This window comes from Poecilia mexicana, unplaced genomic scaffold, assembly GCF_051168715.1.
Source record: "Poecilia mexicana isolate PSO_F unplaced genomic scaffold, ASM5116871v1 scaffold_8, whole genome shotgun sequence".
NCBI classification, from domain to species: Eukaryota; Metazoa; Chordata; class Actinopteri; order Cyprinodontiformes; family Poeciliidae; genus Poecilia; species Poecilia mexicana.
This window is the reverse complement of record NW_028263377.1, coordinates 19,243,696-19,262,382: the sequence shown is the minus strand read 5'-3', so window position 1 is coordinate 19,262,382 and position 18,687 is coordinate 19,243,696. Positions and strand designations below refer to the sequence as shown.

At 36.6% G+C, this 18,687-nt stretch overlaps 3 protein-coding genes across 3 annotated transcripts; all 3 read right to left on the bottom strand.

Annotated features, from left to right (window-relative positions):
- Window positions 1-325: 325 nt before the first annotated feature.
- LOC106915668 (C-x(9)-C motif containing 4 homolog (S. cerevisiae)) lies at window positions 326-1,931 on the bottom strand. The gene is made up of 3 exons (XM_014983414.2): window positions 1,752-1,931; window positions 1,485-1,676; window positions 326-789 (listed from the first exon to the last, which is right to left on the bottom strand). Exons 1-2 carry the CDS (start codon window positions 1,807-1,809, stop codon window positions 1,540-1,542), a joined length of 195 nt encoding a protein of 64 aa, XP_014838900.1. The 5' UTR covers window positions 1,810-1,931; the 3' UTR covers window positions 326-789; window positions 1,485-1,539.
- Window positions 1,932-2,526: 595 nt separating this feature from the next.
- Window positions 2,527-6,137, bottom strand: LOC106915666 (vascular cell adhesion protein 1-like). Its single transcript, XM_014983412.2, has 5 exons — window positions 5,596-6,137; window positions 4,494-4,760; window positions 4,076-4,408; window positions 3,055-3,309; window positions 2,527-2,965 (listed from the first exon to the last, which is right to left on the bottom strand). The coding sequence occupies exons 1-5, from the start codon at window positions 5,645-5,647 to the stop codon at window positions 2,958-2,960; spliced, it is 915 nt and encodes a 304-aa protein (XP_014838898.1). The 5' UTR covers window positions 5,648-6,137; the 3' UTR covers window positions 2,527-2,957.
- Window positions 6,138-9,560: 3,423 nt separating this feature from the next.
- Window positions 9,561-18,344, bottom strand: LOC106915665 (vascular cell adhesion protein 1-like). The gene is made up of 5 exons (XM_014983411.2): window positions 18,152-18,344; window positions 15,620-15,892; window positions 13,682-14,002; window positions 13,306-13,569; window positions 9,561-13,072 (listed from the first exon to the last, which is right to left on the bottom strand). The coding sequence occupies exons 1-5, from the start codon at window positions 18,189-18,191 to the stop codon at window positions 12,948-12,950; spliced, it is 1,023 nt and encodes a 340-aa protein (XP_014838897.2). The 5' UTR covers window positions 18,192-18,344; the 3' UTR covers window positions 9,561-12,947.
- Window positions 18,345-18,687: the final 343 nt, after the last annotated feature.

Genomic DNA, 18,687 nt, shown 5'->3' with positions numbered 1-18,687 from the left:
GAAAGGATAGGGAACAAAATATTTATCTTAAAATTTAAAGTGTTGAAATGCACGTTTTAATGTGTCCAAAACATATGTAATTTTTTTCTTACTGTATTTTGTCAATCACACAAGAGTTTGTCAGTTAATAAAAAGTACAAATTTAATAATGGTAAAAATATATAGAAAGTATAAATAAAAGTTTTATACCTTCTATATTAGAACTTTAATTCCAATTAGTTCAATTAGTTGAGGGGGTTAGCCTCATAAGCATGCCACTTTTGGGTATGAAACAAATAACTTCAAATTATAAATACAGTAAGAAGATAAGAAGACTAGAAGATACTTTGGCAAAATGTCTCATTTTATTTTAACAATTTTTGTTATGTTTACAAATGAGCAAGATTTAAAAGGCCAAAAAAAAGTCCCCCCATATCTTCCTTATCATTTTTTTTCATATAATGCACTGCAGAAATTCCAGAAACCTAACAATAAAGTAGGGTTTTGGGTTCATATCCCTGTCTTGGGTCTTTCTGCATGGTCTTTTGTGTATCCGCTAGTTCTCTCTGGGTACTCCAGCTTCCTCCCACAATACAATAAACATAACTGTTAGGTTATTCAGTCTGTCTGCATTTACATTGGGTATTAAGTGTGTGCATGTGTGTCTCTTTGCTGCCCAGTGATGGACTGGCTCTCTGTCCAGGTTGAGCCCTGCCTTTTGCCTACAAACTGCTGGAGCTAGCCACCAGCAAGAACAAGTGAGACACTTGATGAAAGGATTCCTTCTGTTTGCATCGCCTTGTTTGAGGTCTGAAACAAAGCAGAAATTGTGGTATTAATACAACACAAAATCTCTAAAGATACTTCAAAAAAGATTGCTCAATGAATTGTCAGTTGAAAAAAGATTTATTAAAACCTTACATAGATTCACTGATATATTTCAACTGTTTATATGTGTTAATATTAATATGATGAAAATCTGAAAACCATTTAGGTAGAACGCTTGAATATTACCAGAGATGAATAAAAGGCGTTGTTAAGACAGTCAGGAAGGAGACTGCTGATAGTTATCTGAAGGTAGATAGACACTAGCACCCTCCCCCAGTTTCTTTAAGCATTTCTTTATGGGGGGAAAAAAGAGATTGGTCTTATGTAATATTAATATTTACATTTTCTGAGGTTAACTAAGGCGTACATCTATTGGTATAGAGAATATTGATGGAAAAACCCCTATGAGAGTCGGGTTCTTGTTTTTGTTCAAGCCTGTCTAACTTGTTTAGACAGACACCACAAGCTCGCCCCTGAACACCTTGAACGAGTGTCAACAAAATGGCAGAGGTATGATTACTATGATAGGAAGGTGTCACGTTGAAACCCCACAGTGCGTCATGGTGTAGTGTTATGCAAATGTCTACACTGAAAAGGGTTAGACTAAAGTTAGACGTTTATTATACTTCTCATTAGTGGCATTTCTAAATGACAGCATGCTTCAGAATGACACAGACCTGCTATATTGTTGCAGTGGACCTTTCTACCACTACGTAAAGGAGAACGGGTGATTTATGTTTCGGTCTTGTTTTCAGTCGGTTTGGAGTCCTTAAAACCGGAGCAGCAGGTCGAGTTTCCTCTGTGGACTTCGCAGCACCGCCGCATGTTTCGGATCACCTCCTCGCACATACTCTCCATGTACTTATTAGCTGCAGGATGTGGAAGGAGTTAGTCAAATATCCTCCTAGGCTTAAGTCTAAAACAACGCACAACATCTGAAGTACCTTGTAAACACTTCTGGATGGCGCATGCCTGCTTTTGACAAGGATCTTTCTGTGGCATTTCTGAAAATAAGTCGAAGACGCATTTTAAAACACGTTGTTTTTCAAGAACATGGTAATGGACTCAAAGTGACTCCCACCTCTGTATATAACATTGAGGCTAACCGCTACTTCCTACCCCGACACTGTTTTGGTCATGTGACACATCGACGGCGAGTCGTCACTTTAAAAAAAATAAATAAAGAGCGACATCTTGTGGAGGGAGGCAGGATTACATATAGAACTTTTAAAGAGTAAATATTTCTTAAACTCTTGTAAACCTTTAGGGAAATATGTGTGTATGACAAAACTTTTATAATTTAAAGCTGTACACTTAAAATGACCTATATGAGCTAAAATGACCTATATACTGATATCTCATATAACTTGATGAATAAAATATTGTTTTTGTTACAATAGAAAGCACATCTTTAAAAAAACATGCACCTCAGTAACCATTTTTAAGTCAGATCATGAGCATCTGTGTTGGATAAAAGCGAAATATCACTTTGCCACAGCAGATATCTAAAATTAGACAATCACTGTACTGATGAGTCATCTAAAAGATAGTGAGGGAAAGACAGGCTGAAAAAGAAACAGAAACAATGAACAAATGTGATTATATTAGAAGGCATTGCATTATTTCATGTACTGCTGGACTTTATTGCTTAAGAAAACCCAAGACTGACATTAGTAATCTAACAAAAGCAAAGGGTATCATCATCAGTAAGTGAACCAGTTAGTAAAAAGCTTATTTTTATTCATAACAATAAGAAAATCAAACCAAGAAACAGCTCGTATTTACAGCATTCCCTGCTGCTATTCATTTCAGTGCCAATAGTGGGTATGTGTCTGAAATGTTCCATAAATTCATTAAATTAGTAGGTAAATAAGACTATCATAAATATTTACTATACAAAAAACATCACATGTAAATCCTAAAATGTGAAATCTACCCTAAATCAACAGCTATATATATATATATATATATATATATATAAAATTACAGTTACCAAATATAACATTTTAACATGATCCTCATCAACATCTGCGGAATCATAAATGTGTCATAATTTCCATTTTCAACGCAACAACAGTTAAATCAGTTCAGATGAATTTTCCCTGTGAGTCAGACAGCGTGCCAACTGATCCGTTGGAAGATAGCAAGCTTCAAACACCTGCGCAAAAGCAAAAGGAGATTTCAGGGTTAGGATGCGGAGTTTGGAACATTTTAACAACTGCAGCAACATATAAATCTTCCCTCTACCTTTGATCTTTTCTTTGATAATGAACTGCTTGCTCTTTTTTTCCAGCGTGTTTGAGGCAGTGCATGTGTAAGTGCCTGGGGGCAGCGAGGATGAAGTAATAACAGCTTCTGCCTTCATTTTCTCTTCTGTGGGATGGACGGACTGCCAGCTGTATACAGGCGTAGGGTTTCCCATGGCTGTGCAGTTTAAGGTGACTTCAGCCCCTGCTGTAAAGTCTAACACCTCTGTTTCAGGACTTAGAAATGTTGGGGGAACTACAAAGGAAAAACAAATAAATAGCAGTGTTTAATTTTCAGCATAAATATACACATTGCCATGTAAAAGTGTTCATAGCACTTGAACTTTTTCAATTTTTTTCCACATTCCAGTCCAAAAAGTTAGTATGTTTAATTTTAAATCGCCAACACAAACTGAATAAAAATAAATAAAATCTGAAAAGGTCACTGCACAAACAGCCTCACAAAGACCAAGAGACACAGCAGGCAGGTCAGCGATAATTTTTAGATTATTTAAATAGCAATCTTATCAAGATATGGCTGCCAATCTAAACTGACAGGTTACAATTATTCAACAAATCGGAGGCCGATAAAAACTCTTGGAGAGTGAGAAAATCTGTCCAAAGCTTTGAAGATTTTACAATTAAATATTTGCACTGAATTTCCACAACAGACTGACAAAGTGCAAGTAATATTCATTATATCCACTTGGAATAAAGTGTATCCATTCTTTTTTGGCAAATGTTCTATTCTTTTATTGATTTTAAAAGCTAAAAGTAGAAATGAAGTGGTTGTTTTTTTTAAATATGTTTCCAAAGTTGTAGAAAAGTAAAGTTGTCACTATTCATTGTCAAAGGAAGTTGACAAACTCATGCTAGAATGGCCAAGTCAAAGTTCAGACCTAAATACGGCTGAGATTCTATGTTCAAAGACCCTATTATGCTACATTTTCTTTTGAGTTCACATCTGTGCTCTACCTTGTGTTGGTCTATAAAGTGTCATATGTACATATAACATAACTCACAGTATACGGACACAGCGAGGGGCTCTGAGGCCAGAGTGGGAGGCGGCTGTGGTCCCTCTGGTCCAAGGTCCAGCTCCGCTACACACTTATACTCTGCATCGTTTTCTGCTTTTGTTGGCGTGATGACAAGGATAGAGGACACTTGTACGGGGGAAGAAGATGTGAGGTCAGAGAAGGAGTGCTGATAGACCCCAGTCTGACCTCGGTACCACCTCAGTGTGAGGTACTGAACAGGAGCGATATTCTGAACCTCACAGAGCAGCTGGTACTCTCTCCCTTCCACCATGGGGCCAGTGTGGTTCGCCTGCCTGATGGAAATGCTGTCTGGAGTTTCTACGTAAATAACACACATATTTCTAGTCAGGAAAATAAGTTCATTTAAGTTGCAACCATATGCCGATGTCAAGAGCTGACTCACTGTAAAGAACAAGGTTGAGTTTCTCCTCACACTGTCTCGGAGCTGTGAAAAAAACCCCATAGCAGATGGGCTCCTCTATCCACTCAATAAGGCTGTCTACCTTCCACTGGACAGACCGGTCCTCCTGTGTGTGCACCGCACCAATGGCCGACTCCCAGCCCAGGACACGGACCGGGCGTGTAGCTTCACAGCTGACCGTGACTGACTCCCCGAAGCCCACCACAACCCTGGACGGCTTGAGAATAAGGGAGCAGCCTTCTCCTGACACTAGAGGAGACAGTGTCAGTCGCCAGTAAGAGATATTGTGTCATGAAAAAGAATCTACCCCCCCCCCCACCCCCTTTACAGATTTTATGTTTTTGATTTCTTTTTCCCACCTAATTGTCTCAGGTCATCAAACAAATATTCAATTTAATTTAATGGGTTATGCAGCAGGACAGTGATCCAAAGCACATCATCAAGTTTACACCTAAATACCACACACAAAAAAAGAATTTGGAGTGGTCTAGTCAAAGCTCACACTTAAATTTTATTGAAATGCTGTGGCATCACTTTAAATAGGCTGTTTTTATTTTTATCAAAGAACCTTCCAAGGTTGGTAAATTAAAACAAATTTACCAAGAAAAGTGGACAAGAATTTCTCCAGATTATTTACACCTCTCATTTCAAGTTATTGCAAATGCTTAATGGCACAAGTAAAGAGGATTAACTTTTTCACATAGGGTCAAGTTTGCTTGAATAGCCTTATCCCTTACAAAAACAGTCATTTAAAAAGTATTTTCTTTTACAGGTTTGATCATCTTGTTAGATCTTATGAAATGTCTATGTTAAAAACAGAAGAAATCTGTAAGAGGAAATAATTTCACCGCACTTGTAATGAAAACTACCATAATGGGTTTAATCCTAATTGTAACACAAATTAGCTTTTGTTTAAGTTTTAAAATTTTTTTTTTTACATTCACTAATCCCACCAAAGATTTAATGCATTCGACTGTTAGTCCCAGCTTTTTCATTTGCATCACCTTTACGTCAACATTTCTGTCCTGGACATCATCTGTATGCGAAACAATTGAGAATGAACATGTAGTCCACAATTTCTTACCTTTACAAAACATGCAAAGTACGAGTATCCAAATAAGAAAGTTGTTTCCCATGGTACTGTTTTCTTTTTTTTTTTTTTTTTCTGCTCTTCGACAGAAGAAAATTCCAACTTGAACCACCCTGGCAACTCTGCAGGGAACTATGTTGGAACAAAGCAGAAATCCCTCCCAGCTGACTTTACAGATGGGAGGGGGTAAAACAGGGGAAAAGTAAAGGGGAAGAGTGGGAAAGTTAACAGCCCATTATTTCTTTCACATTGAATTAAAAGCTCAGAAACACATCGGTAGATGTGCAACAGGAATACCTGACCCACCGGACACTTACGGCTAAAATCTGTGGAACGATTTGCTACTTCAACTGCTCAATGTAAATCTACCCAAAGATTAAAAACAAACACAAATAATGATCTTTTAACGTTCAATCTTCACAGTCACATCTCTATGGCTTTGGGTTTAGCCATGATATAGACTCATAAAACATTTTAGAGCAAATTTTAGGCGTCATAAAAAACTGTGCAGAATAGCTTGTTTTCAGTTCCTCTTGCACGCTTGTTTGAGACTGCCTCAGGCCTTCATGCTTTGTTAAATCCCAGCTGGCAGGAGAGCTGGTCTCCTGCAGCATGTGAGCTTGTAAGACTCACACTGTGACCAGAATGCTGCACAGCACATCGGCTCTGAGTGTAAGTGTGGTGCAAGAGAGCAAAAAAACACAAAAAACAAAACAAAAAAGCAGATGGTTTTTAATGTATTCATGGAGAGGAGAGCTGGGAAACTTTGCACCTTACATTGTACATTCTCACATCACTTGCAGCTTTAAATGCCCCACCTAGTCCTCCGGGATAAACATTTCTATTGTAAAATCTGTATTGTTTAGCTGTGCTAACCTAGCCCATCTGCTAGGTTGCTATGGCAGCACAAGAGAAACATAAACAAACAGTTGACCTACTTTTCAGCTAGGTCTCTGTTGGAAATGACAAGAGAATAACTCAAAGGACACAGTTTAAGGACGAAAAAAAATAATCCAAAAGACAGGATAACACATTCGCCTCTTTACATTCACTCTGTTTGGATCTAATTAGTATGGCAGTCTCAGTGCTGTATAATGTACGGCTTCCTGAAAGAAGCAGAGAAAAGGGACCGAGGGACTGACAAAGGGGGGGGTGAGGAAACACAGACGCTGTTTTGACTTTGCCTCAATCAGTATTCCGCTTAAGGAGGTCACCGACACAAAAATTGGCTAAGTTGTATGTTAACCTTTTGTTTTACAGATCATTTAAAATAGGACTAATTTATACTAGTTTTTTTCTGTTTTACATTATTTTAATGTTTACTTAAAAGTGAAAAGATCTTCTACATAAAAAAACACCCAGTAGGTTCATTTGAGCAAGCCACAGACATCCGTTTTAGCAGTTACAGAAATTGCAAGCTCTGTCTACGATAATCAAACATTAACAAGGCATGCTGCAAACAGCGAAATTATTTTTACAGAACATTACATGATTAATACGCTGAAAATTAGTTTAAAAAAATACCCACAGTGCTCACAGTTGTGCTCTGAGTAGCACTGGACAATTACTGTAGCTGTAATGAAATCTAAATAATAGTTCAAACAGCACATAGAAGAAAACATTAAAATATAATTTTGTGTGCACAAAATGCTAAATTCAATTTTTTTAAAAAAAATTCAAAATACTTTATTGATCCCAAAGGGAAATTAAATAAAATTAAAGATTATCATCTTGTTGTCAAATATGAGCACATAAGCAGTTTGTCAGCAATAAGCCAATAATCGTTTAAAAAAATGGGATTGTACTCCAACAGTCAAACTTTACAAAACATAGCGAGGCATCAAATTTGACTATGACAAAGATCCTCAATAGTTGCCTTGATGACCTAAGTGGATAGGTTATCCTATAAAAGTTCTCAAAGTTACAACAGGTACCATATTTTTACTGACCACTGCAAACAATCCAAACTGAGAAGGAAGTTATCGCTTTTGTTCTGGTTGTGAGAAGCAAAAAACACAGATGCTAAAGAATATGATAACAATCTGCTTTGCTCTTTACACAGAGATGGTTGCTTACTTATACAAAGCCAATAAGGAAATAAGTCCAACACTGACTGCGTGAAACATTTCTTTATTATTTGATAATTTACATGTACTTGAGAAATTTGTCTCTTTCAACCTTTTCACAGCTAAAGCATTAGCTTAACCCAAAATCTAAGTAAGAATCACGAATGGCTTCCAGTGCTTTATTGTGTATATTCTCATATTATTACTTGCAGCTATAAATATGCCCCAACATGCAGGATAAACATTCTGGAAGTAAGTATTTTATCTTTCAACTCATCTGCCAGGTTGTTATAGCAACACAAGAAAATAAAATACAGTTTTTTTTTTATTGTTGGAAATGACTGGGGAAAACTGTTTGAAGACAGAAATGATTTTTTTTTTAAAGTTTTATTTTATCAGCAGAAGAGAGGAAACACTTTACATTCACAATGATGTCAGGATCTAATCAGTAGATGGCAGTGGTTTTTAATGGAAGGCTGTCTGGCAGAGTCAATGGACTGAACATTTGCTAAATCTATGATGCTCCCAACACAAAAGAGTGATGCCACAATACTTTAACCTCTTAACTTAGTTGAAGTAAAACAACACCGATAATTAAAAAAAAAACAACAATGGTTAATTAGAGTTAAGATTTCAAAAACAGTTTTGTGCTTTAAATAAATTGATTTTATACACAAATGATTTTACATTAGAACCATTTTAGTATGTAGCACATACAAAGGGTATCACAGAAATTATATTTTGTAAGTTTACTCAGTGCAAGATAAACACTTTATCGATTGCTTTATGTTATACCTCAACTGGCAGATATTCATAGAACAGCTGAGACTGAAAGATATTTTAGTTTGTGTTGTTGCTTGCCCCTGAAAGCAAATGTTCTGACTTGATCATTTTGATCTAAATTACTAATTTTGTTAGTAATTCCCTTCGGCATTGTTTGATGGCTATTCCAAAGCAAAAGCATTATCGCGCAAAAACAGATAAAATATACTACAAATATGTTAAGACATTTTAAAAGAACCAACAAGCCCAGTTGTTATACAAAAACATAGAATGAAATCTCATACAATCAAATAGATAGTTGCAAAGATTTGATTTGACCATGCTTCACACGGAAATTCCACACATAAATGCTCTGATGTTTTGATCTTTTCCTCCACACAAAGAATTACTGAGATAATTTAACTTTGAGTTAAGTTTATGTTTTCAGAAGCTTAACTCAAAGTTTTAACATATATAATTTAGGTTCTTTTTTAATATAGTCTGTTTTTCTTTTTTTTATTATTTTTTTTTATGATTTAAATGCAGCATGTCTCATAGCTCAATCTTGTAAACCAATAATTTTCTAACTTCCCCAAAACCCATTATAAGAAAGATTAACTTACTGTCTCTGCACAAGCAAGGAAACCTTTAGCCTACCCAGGAACAAGATTACAATGGGAAAAAATACAGAGGTGCGTCATTGCGTGGCCCGTTGTTGTTCTTGCACAAAGCAAACATATTAAAAAGTTGACGATGTTGTCTATTATAAGACACCTTCCCAGGTGGTGGCACCATGTACCTGGAAAAGACATAATACTGCCCCTTTAAAAGCAGTAGAACGTCAGGGTGTTCATTTAAACCCATGTCATTCTACTTGGTGATGACCATCGACTTTTCCATTGAAGTGGCTACAGTGGCTCAACTCGTTTTGAAAAGAACTGGTTAGCTGAGAGCCAAGTCAGAGCCAAGTCATTTCCTCATAGATGTGTCATCCTGTAAATGTTTAGCCTTCCTCAGTTTCATTCTGTCTGTGAAGGATCATAGTACATAGGCATATTATGCATTCCAGTGCCTCCGCAAACAAATGATGACTAAGCATCTCAACCTGGACAGACTCACACAGAGAGTAAGTAGTTATTTGATAGTTTATTGAACAAATAATAATCATTGGCCCTCAGACACCGACAAAAGATCTGACTCCGGTAACCGCCGTCAGAGGCGATGAGGATTAAAGACGTCGTCCCTCCCAAGGCCCGGACACAGGAGGGACACCTCATTAGGTCTATTCTTCAAATGAACTCTGAAAAGATCACAAGGACACAAAGGCTTGTCTTTTGCAAAAGGGGAGAAACGTGTCAGACGTAGCTGTTCAGGCTAACTCCGCAGAGAGCTTGCAAACCTTCAATATTTATTCTCTTCAGAGAACAGGCATGTGATCACAGTGATAATTCAACAGCACAGGCAAGTACAGGAAATGCATTCCATATGGCAACTGCAAAGACAGGCATTTTGCACAAGATATTTCAGTTCTCTTATCTTTTCACAGCTGCAGAAGCACCTGCGCCTTGCCTGGAGACTTCTTTAAGTTTCCAGACAAATACAGCAGTTTAAATACAGCAGATATAACAGTAAACAAATGGTTAAAAAAAGTATCAACATTTCCATCACACCTCATTTTTATTTGCATTACTGAAAGGGCCAGAATGTTAAATTGAAAGTATTTGGAAGAGCCACAAAATTAGATTTTATTTTTTGCAAAAAGTTGTGAAAACACATTTATTTTAATGTTTACATCAACAAGAAACTATAGAATATTCTAATCAGTGAGAATTGTACCCCGACATATTTGTATCTGCACCAATCAAATGATTTTGCAGACTAAAGTTATGTAAATCTTGAACTATGGTTGAGTGCCACATAAAATCATTCACAGTGCCGCAAAATGGCCCCCGCACCGCAATTTGGACACGTGCAGACTACTTGTGCACATTCTCACATTACTCATAGCTTTAGATATGCCCCAACAAGTTCACAGGATATTCTGATAGTAAAGCTTTTGTCTTTGAACTCCAACAGTGTGGAAGCCCATCTGCCAGGTTGTTATAGCAACACAGAAAACACAAAAACAACCGACTCACTTTTTCAGCTAAGTCTGTTGGAAATGACAGAAGAAAATTAAGTCAGTTTTTAGACAATAATGATAATAATAAAAAAGCTTTATTGTACCAGCTGAAAACAGAATTACACAAACTCCTCTATACTATCCTGACATTTGATGTCGGGATCTAATAAGTGCAGCTGACTCGGTGCTTAATTATGTAAGGCTGATAGAGCGAGGTAAGGGTCTGACAAAGTGGAGAAAGGAAACATTTGTTGAATCTGTTCTACTTGGAGCTATTCACAACATAAAAAAGTGATGACAAAATATTTCAACCTTTTAATTTAGTCGATGTAAAAGAACACTGATGAAAACAAAACTGTTTTAATTAACTTAAGATTTCACACAAAAAAAATATTTTTCTTTTATCAGTTTCATGCTTTTTGTTTCATAATAAAACATGTTGGTATATAAAAGAGCATTGCATGGTTTGTAGGTTTACTCAGTGCAAAATAAACATTATCAAGGCGCAGCACAGCAAAATGAAAAACTTAAATTGCAGAACCTCACATGATTTGTACATGTGCCAAAAATTAATAATAAAACAAATTCACACAGCATGAAGTTGTGCTGAGTAACGTTACTGAATATATGTTAGATAGCGTCCAAACATAAAACAAAAATTACAAATAAAACCAAAAAAGAAACCCTTAAATATGATCCACTACGGTTAAATGAAAATGCATAAATTTAACAAGTCATAAGTCGAGGTTAAAATATAATACAACAAACATCCAACATGTTCATCCTCTATACAACGAGGATGCAATGATGCAAAAAATTTCCAGATTTTTTTCATTAAAAATCTGGAAATTCTAAGATTTTTGATGAAAGGTTATACAAGTTTAGCACCAAAATGAGCCTGAAATCAACTGCACAAACTACCTGCTGCGGGTTTAACAACCATAATCATGTCCAAATCAAGGAGACGACAGTTGCTTTGGTTGGAGCTGTTAAAAAAAAAAAAAAAGCTAAGCTGCACCTCAGCCACACGCATTTTGAACCCATCAGGTTCCTTCTATAATGCACTCTTCTCAGCAGGTGAAGATAATTTAATCAGGTTGTTTCCCTGGTACAGAGCTGGTTTTACTGCATAGGCTACATATTTCCAAACCATCTTTTAGTCAGGGCTTGAATTAAAAAAAACTCTGTGCTTGTGATAAGAATGAAATCATAACATATTGTTGCACATTCTTTAAAAATGGTATTTGAAAAGTACAAACAATTGCTTTTAACAGCACAACAAACAAGCAAACTTCAAGTAAGAATGTTATAATGTATTTGAACAAAATACATATAAAAAAAAGGTATAGCCTTTTTTTTGGTATACCTATGCCATGAACTGCGCCCTCACGGAAACTCAAAAAGCCACTTTCATTAATTGACATTTAAGTCAATTAATTAGCAAAAAACTGTAGGATAGTCCATACGATAAGCTAAAGGAAGAAGTTACCCAGAGCTGGATAAAGATCTTGCTGTCGTTTTTCCTGATTCTTTAAATGTTCTGGATTCTCTGTCGGTGCAGCAAGAAAATATCTGGTTGATCCAGTAGTTTTGTTTGGTCTAGAGAAACTGGTGGTCTGAGAGAGGTTGTTGCAGATGAGTGAAAGAGGCTACATGTCCCAAATGGTGCTTTAACGTGTTCAGAAAATTGGGCTGGAGAATTATAGATACTAAAGTTTCTGGTAAAGTTTCAAGGTGCACGAAAAGGGATGAAAATCTGGTGAGGAGAAAACTCCACCAACACTAGAAATGTTGAGAAAACTTTATTAGCAGGTTCAGACAATTCAGCTTGTACCGTCGTGATAGGTAAACTTGTTTCCTCAGTATTTCAAGTGTTGCTGGAGCTTCAACTTAGAGCCCTCTACCACTTTACAATCTTCACAAAATATTTTCATAAAAGCTAACATTTCAACACTAATAGACGGTGTTTGACTTTTGGGAGATGGAAAAAAAGTACTGTGCTTTTAGTTGTAGCAGCGTGCAACACCTTTTGTCTTCCGAGAGAAGACTTTGAATGTCCATCATTTCCTGAAGTAAGTTTGCTACATTTCTGTAGTAAGCTTGTGAATGTGGAGCTTTATTAAGGTTAAGAAACACAGTTAAACCCTTAGTGCAACCGGAAAAGGAAGTTTGTTTCAACAGTGGTAATAATTTGGAAATCTCAAAGGCAGAAGACAAATTCAGCATTTCTAAAAGTAGAGCCAAGCAAGTACAAACAGGCCCTGAACATGCACCACCAATAAAAGCACTCAGTTCTAAAATGAACTAACATTTCACCAAGCACAAAATCTTACAGTAAAGCCATCCAACATTGAATTATGCAAAAGTCAGATTTCTTTTGGACTGGTGGGAGGAGGTTAATAGATAGTTCTTGGGATAGTACACGATCCACTTCTTGTCACAAAAACGGCGCCGAGGATGATGATCACAATTCCCAGAGTCAGAAATACTCCCAACAGGGCTGCCATGGTGGTATAATTATCTGTGGGAGATGACAATTTCTGTTACATTCTCATTCTTTCTTGCAAAAGAATAGTGTCTTTTGTTTATGATAAGCTACACATCCCAAAATAAGGATTACAACAAAGAGTACATGAAGCCCCAGCAGTGGTCTCCGGTTGACCACCTATTAGAGAACAGTAGCATGGAGGGTTATTGACAAACAGTACAACAGGAGGAAAAGATAATGTAGGATTGCTAGAGAGATGTGATTACCTTTAGATTTGTTGAGGTGGAAATACTTGGTTGTTTTATCCACAACATTAGAGGCTACACATTTCCAGACTCCTGGAGTCCTGAAATCCAAAGTTAAAATTGGCCCAGTCGCATTTTGGTCCCGGGTCCACTTTAGCGTACTGTTCGCAAAGTGCCACTCGTAATGTGGAGTAGGGTTTCCTGTAGCCGTGCAGTTCAAAGATATTTTTGTGCCAGTAACATTTTCCAAGGTCTCATTTTTAGGCTCAGTAAGGGTTGGTGGATCTGATGATGAGCATTAAATTATGTAAAGAGAAGGAAAAAGAGGAATTAAAAATACAGACAGACTGACATTTAGCTGCAAAAATGACTCCTTTTGATGAATAGACAAACTTACAGTAAACTGTTAATTCATGCAACTCTGATCGCATCGGCTGAGGACGTTGTTTTGCTGGTAAGTCTAGCTTTGCTTCACACCAGACCTTCTTTCTGTTATCCTCTGCAACAATGTCTACTGTTGCTTCAACAGACCTATTGACTGGATGTCGATCGGTACCTTCAAACTTCTGCTCATGGAACATTTTATCTCCTTTGTACCAGGATATGATAAGTCTGTTTACTGGTGCAACATCAAAAACTGAGCACTTTAAGAGATGATATTTATCATCTGCCATCAGAGGGCTCAGAGGCTTTGGCATAGATACCTTCGCTGGCATTTCTACAGCAAAAAGTGATACAGGAAAAAAGTTAATTAGGACATAAACAGTATTTTTTATCAATCTATATTAATATGAAAAGTATCCACAGCATATTTGGTTATTTCAAAATTGTATAAAATTTATATTTTTTCTCAAAATTCTACATGCAAATACCCCATTATGAACATGTGAGTTTGTAAGTTTCTATTTATTAAAAATAGAAACCAAGAAATCACATTTATGCAAGCATTTACAGACTTTGCTTAATATGTTGACCCAGCTTTGACAACTGCGGCCTCAAGTCGAGTTGAATATAAGGCCACAAGCTTAGCTCACCCATCTTTAGGCAGTTTCACCCATTCTTCCTTCAAGGTTTCCAGTTCAATCAAGTTTGATGAGAGACGTCTGTCTGGCGTTTATAGATTTTTCCGGAGATGTTCTATCAGATTCAAGTCTGGACTCTGGCTTGGCCACTCCAGGACATTTACAGAGATGTTCTGAAGTCACTGTGAGATCTTTACAGTGTGCTTCACCTGAGTCTGAAGTCCAGATGACTCTGGAGCTGGTTTTCATCAAGTATGTCTCTGTGGATTGCTGAATTAATTTTTCTCTTTATTCTGACTAGTCTGCCAGTTCCTTTTGCTGCAAAACATCCCCACAGCATGATGCTGACACCAATATTCTTCATTCCAGGCATCATGTTTCCTCCAAACATGATGCCTGGTATTCACAGCAAAACGTTCAAACTTGTTCTCATCAGACCACAGAATTTGGTTCTTTATGAGTCTTAGAATCCTTCAAGGGCCTGTGGGTAAACTCCTGTCATGTGCCTTTTATTGAGGAGTAGTTTTCCTCTGGACACCCTGGTTACCTTCCTGACTAAAGCCCTTCTCTGATGATCTCTCAGTTTAGATGGCCGACTAGCTCAAGAAGAATCCTGATGGTTCCAAACGTCTTCCATTTATGAACGATGGAGGACATTGAGATTAAGACCATTAGAACCTTCAAAACAGCACACACCGCTATGCATCCTTCCCCAGACTCCTACTTCAAGACAATCGTATTTCAGAGGTCTACATACAATTTCTTTGATACAATTCTTGGTGTTTTTGATCTTACCTGCAGTGTCCAATGTAGGACTTTATATAGACAGGTGGTGTGCCTTTTCAGTCAACTGAATTTACTACAGGTGGTTTCTACATTTAAGTTGTGGAAACATCTCAAGGACGATCAGGATGATCATGAATTTTAATTTTCATGGTGAAGGCTTACGTAAATGTGATTTTTTTTCTTCCATTTTTAATAAATTTAGAAAACACTCAGCCTTTTTTTCTACATTGATGGGATAAGAGATTAATTCATATTCATACAACTTGTAAAGACTGCAAATGAATACTTCCCAGATTCATTGTGTGTGTGTGTGTGTATATATATATATATATATATATATATATATATATATATATATATATATATATATATATATAGGTGTGTGTGTGTGTGTGTGTGTGTGCGTGCGTGCGTGCATCTTGCATAAGACTGTCACATTTATTAATCAACTTACTTACTGTAAATAACCCTCCCGACCCCACTGAGGGACAAGGGTGTAAAGAAAATGGATGGATGGATGAACTTACTGTAAATAGTAATTGGTAGCTTTTGACTATCCTGTGAACCATTAGAGAACACGGTATAACATTTTGGTTCAGTTTCCCAGTCGTTAACATTGTCAAGGTTCACATCTAAAGTGGTGAGTCCCTCTTTTAGGCCAGTTCCTCCAAATGAAGACTCCCAGCCAATCCCATCCACACTGCTGCATGATGTATTGCAGTTGGCTACCGTAGAACCTCCAAATTCCAAATATACCATCGGGGGAGTGAACTTCATTCCACAGCCATGTGCACGCTTTCCTAGAAGGACACAGTTGACATAAATTAAGTAAAAGTTTTTACTGCACAAACAGCCATTTAAAACGGCCCTGCTAAAGATTTATTGGATTAGTACTGATAAACCTATAATTTAAATAATCTTCAACTAATTCAATAATTAATTAATCAATCGTTAACTGGAGTATACATACTCAAAACCAGGCCATTTGTTGAAATAACACAACACTCAGAGAAGTAATTAAGACAAAACAGTACAAATGATTATTAGGACACCTGCAGGATTCTTGTCGTTAGTTTGGGCACTTACCCATTCTGCAAGACTGATTAGTAACTTTGGACACCTGAGCAACTGCTAAAGCCAGTTATTAAACCATGACTGCAAACTAACTCATCTCTGCTCTCCACCACAGGTAGGCTGCAGCCTTTTGCTTGCAGATTTCAACATACATTATCCTTCCATTGATGCCAGTCTGTAACTATGTTCTATTCAGAACTCCTCAAATGGAAATTTTATAGGTTCCCCTAATATTAAAATGAGTTAATAAACTCCTATTAATCACATTTTGCTATGTAATTATTAACAGGCAAATTAAAAAAAAAATAATAATAATCAGAATAGCCCTATGCAGTATAGATGTTAAGTCAAGTAGAATAAGCTGAACGTTTTACAGGTAAATGTCAGAAGTATTTTTTTAGCTGCAGATTCGTCCTTTGCTACAAATGGTCAAGCATACACTAAAGCAAGAAAATAATTTTATTATTTTAAAAAAGAAATTGAATTAATTGTTTATTTTAATGTACTGCTACTACTGCATAAAATAAAGTCTAAGTAGTTAAATGATAAATCTAAAGAATGTGCCAGTTTTAATCCAATTTATCAATTAATCAGAATAAACAATAGAGTAATCTATTATTAAAATAATTGTTAGCTGCAGCCTTACAGCTAAATCTCTGAAGCAGTCATAACAATTACCAATAATAATTCTTATTATCATTATGAAATACATGAAATAAATACATGGACTTACAACAACAGTCATTCTGATTATACAGTGGAAAACATAAATAAAGAAAACATCAAGATTTCTCTCATCAAATATTTATAATTAAATACTGAGCTTCAAAAAGACCTGGAAAGAGCAGGTACAGTTTTAAAATAAGAAGCCTTCCACAATATTGCTCCAATATGCACAGTTGGAGCAAAAGACTCCACTGCTGAAGGAAAAAAAAACCAAAACAAAAAAAAACCAAATTGAAGCTTTTTATAAAGAATTGGTGCAGAAAAAATACAGAGGCCTGTGAAACAATGGCAAAGCTGCACAATCCATGTTTGGAAGAAAAATGATTCTGCATATCACCACAAAATAAAACAACCTGAGGTTTGCAGGTTGCAACATCATCCTTTGGGTATGGCTGTCTTAGAGAATGTGGTAACCTCACAGGGAAACTCCGAAAAACCGTTAGCATAGGAAAAAAAGAAGTCTGTAAATGTTTCCGCCTTTTTTGGGTCAGTCCTAAAATAACAAGATCTGATATAAAAATATTTTAATGAAGCAAATAAATTCTTGCCTATATGAATGCTGCATCACTACAGGTTTCATTGGCTATGGTATGTTCTTAAATCATAGAACCAGCCACAACATGGCAGCATGAGAGCAACATGTTTTCACCTTAATGATATGATTTTCTATAAAAACCAAAGGAAAACTCAACCCAGCATGCTTTACAGCAACATAGTGATCAAATATCCAGTATACTTAAGTGTTTGTGTTGCTGAAATATTATTTTAAGCAACATTTCACTTTTCAAACTGCATCACTTGATTTAAATAAGTTCTGGCAAACAAGAGTAAGTTTAATTTCTCCCAATGCTCATATAAACCTAACACATCCATGTTTCTTTAAAAGGCAACACACTTTCTCAGCAATGTGTAAATTAAAAATAACTAAAGACAGCTGTTGAAGGTATGCAATAAATGACAATGATTCATGACATGCCTTCCACAAGTTTTTACCACTTTATTTGCGCTGCAAATTTACGTACCTATACATTTTCCATACGTTTTGTCTCTTCTATAAGCTACTGGATGGCTTATGAAATCAGTAGTCATTAAAATATGATTCCAGTTCAGAAGTAATAAAAAGAGTAACCTCAGAGTATTCCTTAGAAAGAGGGCGTCGGCTGAGAAATGAAAACCGACGCGCTAATATGACAATATCGGTGGTAAACTACTGTATCAGCAGAAGCAGTCAAGAAAAGCAGCAATGAAAATTTAGTTACCTGCGTAGATCATAAAGGCGAAGAACAGAAACAACCGCATCGTGGTTTTCGGCACTGCTGGGCGTTCAGAGTGAAGGGAAGTGCGGTTATGGTGACACAAACTTCTCCCCGGATCCGCAGAGAGATTACGCTACAGTATGGCGCTTCTGCTCCGTCTCAGAACACTGGGAATCATTGAAAGCAAAAGCAAATGTGGTGCGTTGACGTGCATTTCGTAAAGCTCCCTTTCGTGAGTCAGAGCTCAAAACATGTTGCAGCAGGTAAGCGTTAAGCCCCACGCCCTTTGCTTCTCAGTGGTATCAAGAAGTAGTAAGTAAATTTTAATAAAACGAGCCTTTCGTGACATTAATTTACGGTAATTTAATGTTTTGGAGTGATTTTTTTTTTTTTATCACAACAGCTGACGGTGTTCTGTTCATGAAAAACAGAACACCGTCCGAGGAACAGCATCTGCGGTTGCTTTAACGATCCAAAGATAGTTCCTCCTAAGTGTTGAAAGGTCAAAACTGTTTTGTTTTTTATCAGACGCACGTTTT